This window comes from Psammomys obesus, unplaced genomic scaffold (assembly GCF_907164565.1).
Source record: "Psammomys obesus unplaced genomic scaffold, mPsaObe1.curated_primary_1811, whole genome shotgun sequence".
NCBI classification, from domain to species: domain Eukaryota; kingdom Metazoa; phylum Chordata; class Mammalia; order Rodentia; family Muridae; genus Psammomys; species Psammomys obesus.
Genome location: NW_026591918.1, coordinates 4661518 through 4669512, shown reverse-complemented (window position 1 = coordinate 4669512; position 7995 = coordinate 4661518). Strand labels below are relative to the sequence as shown.

The following is a 7995-nucleotide window of genomic DNA, read 5'->3' as shown; positions in this document are numbered from 1 at the left end:
GGCTGGCACTCCATCACACGTGCCCACCGCATACAGGCATGCATAGACACCCCACCGCCACATACACGCGTTCATGAGACTCAGAGTTAGAGGCAGAGACCGTGCACATGTGAGGGGCATAATAACACCAAGAGGCCTGATACCCGTGGAAGAATTAGTGAGATGACATGGAGTCCATCTCTCCTTCTGATGCGATGGTCCTGGGCCTTGGCCTCAGGCCCCAGTCAGCCAAGCAGTGTGGAAACTGTCTCAGGGCAGAGTGGGAAAACATCTTAGGTCTGAGTGAAGGTTCTCACTAGTGCAGTCCAATCGCTGCGTGACAAATTCACCCAGAAGTTATCCACAAGCTCAGGCTCCAGGACTCACTGGTGGGGCTTGGCGGGCCACCCCTGGGGCAGAGTGTCAAGTCCACTGTGACCTCAGGGGCCTGAGGGGTTGACCTGATAGCAAAGGCTGGGGATGATGAGCTGGTGCCTGATCCAGCAGGGATTGTCCCCTTGGCTGACCTAGAGGCCTCGGAAGAAGCTGGGTGACCGGGCCTGGCTGCCCCAAAAGTGAAGGACAATAGGGTAGAGGAAGTAATGTTTGGGTTTTGGGTTTTGCAAGGCTTGTCTGGGCCCAGAGGTGACTGCAGGGGCTTCTTTGGGCCCACGAGGGGCAGTTTGGGTTGGTGGGATTTCTCTGGGCGAAGATGTGGGCATTTCTGTTGTTACTGTCCAGGGCTCAGCAGGACAGTGCTGGCTGTTGGGGACAGCTAGGCTGGCCTAGGAGGAATCTAAGTAAGTGGCTGGCTCCGCTGACTGGGAGTCAGGAGTTCCCTGCCATTGGGGCTGGGAGGGGCCCCTGGGGCCGACTGGACTGGCTGGGCTGTTGCTGCTCTTGGTGCCTGGCTGATCCATTCTAGTGCCAGGGGCTTGCTGGAAGCGGCCCAGCAAGCTTCTAGCCTCCATACAATCTAATCTAGGCCTAGAATGTTTTCAGCCTTTGAGACTTACTGCTGAATAAGCTCACCCTTCCTTGTTCTTTCTGAGCTTATAGCTGGCTGGTTCAACTCAGTTTTTCTGGTCAAACTCCTCTCCCAGCTAACCTATTCAATCTGGCTTTTCTCTCAGCCTCTGAATTTCTCTTCCTGGCCTCAAACTAACTCCAGTAATCTTTTCTGATCTTCTGGCTGCTTCTCATTCTCTGGCTCTTGGTTTCTACCTGTGTCTAGCTTGTTCTCCCATTCAGTCACTTTTCTGCCACTCAATTAGACATCATTTTCAAACATGGGTGCTTCCTTTTACAAACTAACTTTACCTTCATTGTTTGGAATTAAAGGCTTGTACCACCATCCTGGACCTAAGCTTTTCTTTACCTGATACTTGCTCTATACCAGGATGACCTTGAACTCAGATCTGCTTGCCTCTGTCTCCCGGATTAAAGGCATGTTTGTATTCCAGCCAGCTCCCACAGGCCTAGAACATCTTTGGATGTGATCCCCTGCCAGAGCAGCCATGTTCTGAGTTAAAATTCCTCTACATTTGTGTGTTCACATATGCCAGTGCGTATGTGGGTGCCCTGTGTGTTTATGCTATGGTGTTTGTGCGGCGGCCAGAGGACAATTTGTGTAAGATCCCTCCTTCTGCCATGTGTGTCCCAGGGATCAAATTCAGGTTCTCTGATTTGGTGGAGTGAGCCAAATCACCGGCTCTTTTAGTTCTGTCGGGTTTTCTCATTGAACCTGGAGTTCACCAATTCAGTTTGGCTGCCTGGCCAGTGAGCTTCAGGGATTGCCTGTTTCAGCCCCTCCTCCAAACCCCAACCAGCAATGGGCTTACAGCCAGGTGCCTCCGTACTGGTTCTTATGTTTGCTGCAGCAGGAACTTTACCAACGGTGTTACCTCTCCAGTCCCTATTAGTTAGTTTTTGATGTGGCAAACAGCACATAGCCTACATTGTCATATAATCCCCTGAAATTACTTTGTCATAATTGTCCCTTAGAGCAGATGGTCCTATCAGTGCTCCTAGGAAACTGGTGAGCAGAAGTAGGTGGTTTGGTTCCTAAATGTTAGTGATTTTACAACAAACAGATAGAAGAGAGCGATAAACGTTTTCACTCTAGAGTTCTTTTGTGAGGGGCTCATTTGTGGGACTCATTCAATACAGCTTGTTGACACCACCATGCCTGCCAAGACCAATTAACATCAAAGGGCAAGAATGAGAAAAGAAGAGAGGGAAATGGAAAGGGATGAAAGTCTCAGTGAGAGTGACCAGGAGTCACCGCCACTGCCCTGTGTGGGAGCAAGAGGAGACACAAGTTAAGCCAAGGGCAGCAGGATTTTTGCCCTGTTTGGGGCTAGGAGAATAAGGCCAGCAAGTGACTGGTTATCCCATGGCTTGGGTTTCACATCACGTACACAGACTTGCCCCCTCCCCCTGTTTTGGAGTTCCTGGTTGGTGCTGTGTGCTGGGCTTGGTAGGGGGAGGTTGATGCCATTTGTGTGATATGTGATAAGATGCGAGTGGAGAAAGCTGCTATTAACACTGATTAACTCCGAAGCTGACCACCAGCGCACACAGCCATTGTTCCCGCCAGAGCTCTTTACTGATGGGCTTTATCTAGCTGGCTTTGGGGAGACAAATGCCATTACAGGAGACCAAATAACTTCATTTGGGTGGACACTGGATAATGGAGACGCTGCAGGTATTAGCCTGACTGCATTAGTTTGATTTGCTGCTACTGTTCACCTTGTCCGGGGCTTTAGGGAGACAAAGGCCTGGAATTACCCGCAGCAGAGATAAGCTGTGGATTAGAGCCTTGTGCTTAAGGGAAGGAGAATTCTACCCTAGCTTTGCATTTTGCTTGTTTTCTTTTTTTTCCCTCTCCCCTCAAAGTTAACTTCCAGCTTCCCCCTACATGTCATTTTTTTTACACATTTTAGCAATTTTAATTCCAAAAGTGTTACTGACTCATTACTTCCTGTAAAAAGATCTGTCCTTACCTTTTAGGTTTTTGAAAATGATTTTAAGGGAAACACTGTGGTAATCATATGTTTTACCCTGCTTTTTGAGTATTCTTTTTTTTTCATGAGTGTTCTTATATAATGTGATTTGCCTCATAAAATTGTAATAGAAATGATATTATTATTATTTAAAATTACATAGTTATACATTGCATTTATATTTTTGTTTTTTTTTCTTTGTGTGGTGTGTGTGTGGTTTTTGTTTTTTTTGTTGTTGTTGTTGTTTGTTTGTTTTTTTGTTTTTTGTTTTTTGAAACAGGGTTTCTCTATGTAACCTTGGCTGTCCTAGAACTCACTCTGTATACCAGGCTGGCCTTGAACTCACAGAGATCCACCTAACCTCTGCTTCTCAAGTGCTGGGATTAAAGGCATGTGCCACCACTGCCTGACTTTATTTTTAACATTATAGACTTTTTAATTTTTCTGACATCTAAATACTATTTACTTCAATTACAAAACCCTTTTTCTGTAGTGTTAGATATTGAACTCAGGATTGTATGCATATCCATAACTCACTAGGTGAGTGCTCTTCTGCTGAGCCCAGTGCTAATTGCATTATCTGTAATTATTGTGCTACTGTGTTGTCTTTCAGCTATGAAAACATAGAGCTATCAGTTATACAGAACATATTTTAGTTACAAGCCTTTCTGAGTTTTAGGGCCCAGAAGTCACTTACATGGCATCGTGCTGGGACACGCGAAGGGAAGACAAAACCTTTACTGTTTCTCTCCTCCTCAGACTTTGTAGACACACCAGCTTTCACACTTTCTTTTTGAAGATTAATTCTTGTTCAGTGTTTGTGAGGCTTTTACTGTTTCTTTTCTTTCTTTTTGTTTTTTCTTTTTTTTAGTTTTTCAAGGCAGGATTCACTGTGTGGTTGTGGCTATCCTGGCTCTCCCTTCGTTGACCAGGCTGGCCTTGAACTCACAGAGATTCACTGCCTCTGCCTCCCCAATGCTGGGATCAAAGGTGTGTGCCACAACTGCGAAGCTGTGAAGCTTTTTCATTTTCTTTCTGTATAAACTTGTGAAAGTTTATACAGATTCTTCACCCTCTTCATACATAGTTAATTACAGACAAACTGTGGTTTGGGTGAAGTCAAAATTTGTAAAAATACTGCTTCAAAAATGCTGAAGTGTTTTGTTTTGTTCAAGACTTGAAAGTCTATAAACTAAGCAGATACTAAGGAGAACAGAAATTCTGACATGGCAAGATATTGAAAACTATGATCATACTGAGTAAACAATAGCACAACCAACAAAAAGCCAACTTTTAAAATGCTATATAAAAATCTATAAAACACGTAATAGTGGGTATCTCTGAAGAACAAGACGAGGTGGCTTCTATTTCAGCAGTATTGTTTACAAAATAAAGTAAAAGCTTGTTTGTGCCACCTGACACCCTGCTCTTTCCTTCCTGCTCTTGTTGGCTTTCAGCCAGCAAAGTCAACATTTTCGCAGCAGCCCAGTAGACAGCAAAGAAAGCTGTAGTGGAGAAATGTTTTCTGACGGAACAGTCATAGAGACAGCTCCAACTCTTTCCTAATGGCAGCAGTTCCTGGTAGGAGTGGGTCCAGTCTTCCACCCCAGGCCTTCCTAGGGACAGCTCTGTTCATCTTTTTGTCCTCCTTCCCTGTCTTGTGGAAAACAATAAGCAGTTTATTGTTGACTGACTGCTGGGAAACAGCTTTCTGCCCCAAATGTGCTGGCAGTAAATTATTTTACGAAGTTCTGAGTCAAGCTCAGATATAATGGCAAGCTATCTTTCAATAAATAAATAAATATCCCAGAAAAAAATATGCAGTGATAATAGATTTGGTAATTCAATAAGAACCTTTACTCTGGTATTCACCGGGAAATAGGAGGATTAGGAGAGATAAAAAAGAGAAGGATAAATTCAATTCAGGTGAAGAAAACAATCTGGCTGCCATGGAACAGAATCAAATAATTCAAACTAACATTTCAAAACCAAACAAAACCCTACCCAGTTAGGTTTTTCCTTATCTGGAATACAATCACCTAGGCCTGCCTTCCCTCTCCCCCAGAGGAGAGGGCTCTTTACTGCCATTTATCTCCCCACTCTATCTTCAGGTGGCAGGCATGGCTTGTCCCCTAGAAAGCGCCCTGACTATTTTCAGTAGCTGTGTCAGAGCACATGCAGAAAGCCAGTTAACAGCGCAGTACTGAGGTGTGTAGTTGATTGGAGTCATTAAACAGAAAACAAATGATAACAATCACTTAGAACAACAGAAAGAGAACACAGTACATGAACTTAAAAGCTATTTGAAAAATTGCATGTATTTGCAAATGTATTCATTTTTTTTAAATGTTAAGGATACATTTGTGTGTGTGTGTGTGTGTGTGTTTGCACAGGTTCCTGATGCACACGTGGAGATCAGAGGACAATTTTCCAGTGTTCATTCTCTCTTTCTACCATGTGAGACCTGTGTTGATGGAACCTACGCTGACAGGCTTGGCTGCAAGTACCTTTCCCTTCTGAACCAGCTCACCAGTCCTGAAGCTTAATTCTTTTTAGCAGTAAAATACAATGGTGGGAATATGAAAGCCGGTGGTCTTATATCTGTGCTTTGCCATGATGACTCAAAAAAAAAAATAACTTGAAATTGGTGTTCTGTAGATTTTTTTGAACAAATGGCTAGAAATCAACAGAAGATTCACAGATAACTCATTCTGCAATATAGGGGTATATAATTGTATTTCAAAATGTACCTGACATAAACTAATTGAAATAAATTAAACTATTATTATCATTGTATTTTTGGAATACTTTGCAAACCAGTCTGTAACCAGTCTGTGGAATGATCTAGTTATGAGCTTAGTACACATATTAACTTATTAGATTAACTTTACTCACTTGAAAATAGTTGTTGTTGAGGTTCAGAGGGAGTGGGGAGAAGGGGGTGAATCTGGGAAGTGGTGGGGGAGAAGGAATGAATATGATTAAAATACATTGTACACACCTGTGAAATTTTCAAAGAATAAGGTATATTAAAATAGCTGTCATTTCTGGAAATTTTTATTAAATATATAAAAAGGTTTATTATAACTAAAAAGGTCCAGAAATAATATGTAGTATGCTAGGATCATAATTATTTGCAATATTTTCAGAAAGAATGACAATATTCAGATTAGGTACAAGAAAGAAGCGGTAGCATTTTAAATACGTGACATTTCCATTGATGTCTTGTGTTCTGCAATTGGAAGAGAGTCCCACGTGTATAATTTTCTAACTATTTCAGATGATCTGTGTTGAAGGGCTTTTTTGCCATTAGAAACTGTGATTCTCTACGGGACCTTTTCAGCTTTGCCCGACGATTTTGGAACCAAATCTAAAATCAAGGGAAAATAAAATAGTTCTCAGACACATTACTGCGTTATCATCACAGGTAACAAGTATGTTTGAAAGTTACCTGGATTCTGTCCTCCTCTAAATTCAGCTCTTGAGCTAGGTCCTCTCTGATGTCAATGCCAGGGTAGCAGTTCACTCTGAAGACATTTTCCAATACCTCAACCTAAAATAAGGAGGTAATTCTTTAAAGTAGTAATACCTCATACATATGTCACCATTGGGCTTTTATTTGTGCTGATTAAAAAAAATGCACTTAAACTTGGGCAGTTAATCTAAATGCATTAAAAAAAATTGATTACCCAGAAACTGTTAAAATATGAATTCATTCTTTCATTAATGCTGCTTCTGTATCAGGATCCCAGAGCAAATGGTTTTTGTTTACCAGGGCTTCACTTACAGTCTTTTTGTTATCACTATTGGGTAAAAAATTCTTCCCACCTGATTTTGGGTGAAAGCAGTTCTTGGTCTTCGTCCTCTGTACCAACTCAACTCTCTTTTCAAAGCGAGAGTTTCTGAGGTTGAAAAATAATTTTCACATTTCAAAGCCCTTTCTTCTGGCCATGGACAAGGCAATGAGGCCTCACTGGGAAGGTCTGGAGCATGCAGGCATGGGTTGCCATCTTTCTCTACAACCAGAAGAATAAACTCCATCTTAGATTGCCTGCGCTCTACTCTGTGTTCCAGAAAAGTCTTATCAGTAACTTATTTTGAATTTTCTTAGAGAATTCTTCAGGGTTTGACAAAAAGAATCACCTCCCCCATTAACCAAGAAAAAGAACAGCGAAAGAGAGGGATGGAGAGACAAAGAGAGAGGGAAAGTGAGAGAGAGAGCGTCTGCCTTGGTGATAGAGAACATTTTGGATCTGCCATTTATTTTTCAGTGAAGAGAGATTCAGAATGTCTTTTGAAGCAAATGCTAGTTCTTTCTGGGAGTGAACTAACGTCTACTGCCATCTACATCAGGAATGTATCCCCTTACGGCCCTGTTGGAGGCTTTTTATATTTATGGAACAGAGTGAGAGCACAGTTTCTAACTCTATACTGTGTGAAATAAAGGGCAAATTAATTAAAAAATTAACTTGTGGCATACCCGAGTCGCCGCAGGTGTCTGTCCAGGGTCTGTGGGGTCTTGTAGACGTTACACAATCTTTTTTCTTGTCCAGTCCTAAAATGCTCTCGATTGAAAAGGAGCAGGACTTGCTTTCCCCGAGCTCAGCATCTCCCCGGAGGCTGGGAGACATCCTCTTCAGGGTCGTGCAGAGCTGGAGGGCTCCTGCCCCACGTACAGAGCTGGGATCTTCCAGCAGTTCACCTTATAGCTTTGCTGACTAGGGGCTGGGTTTCCAACGTCACTAATTAAAATCCTGTTTTAGAAAGTTTTAGCAAGTCAATGAACACTTGCCCAGCCAGCAGCTTAAGGAGTTAATTGTTTATTTGTTTGCAAGTAATTAGCAACTAATGGCTCCACCAGGGGGCCACCTACAGGGACAAAAAGTGTTATCTCTCCTAAGCAGAACAGACTTAACTTTCTCGAAAGAAGTGATGCACAAACATAGCACTCCTCTTTTATTTGAGATCATTAATGTATAAAATCGTGTTTTTATTCTGAAGTTTATATTTT

General features: G+C 42.4%; 1 protein-coding gene across 1 annotated transcript; it reads right to left on the bottom strand.

The window, feature by feature from the left end:
* Positions 1-6255: 6255 nt before the first annotated feature.
* Hesx1 (HESX homeobox 1) lies at positions 6256-7615 on the bottom strand. Its single transcript, XM_055612468.1, has 4 exons — positions 7465-7615; positions 6813-7000; positions 6436-6537; positions 6256-6354 (listed from the first exon to the last, which is right to left on the bottom strand). Exons 1-4 carry the CDS (start codon positions 7613-7615, stop codon positions 6256-6258), a joined length of 540 nt encoding a protein of 179 aa, XP_055468443.1.
* Positions 7616-7995: the final 380 nt, after the last annotated feature.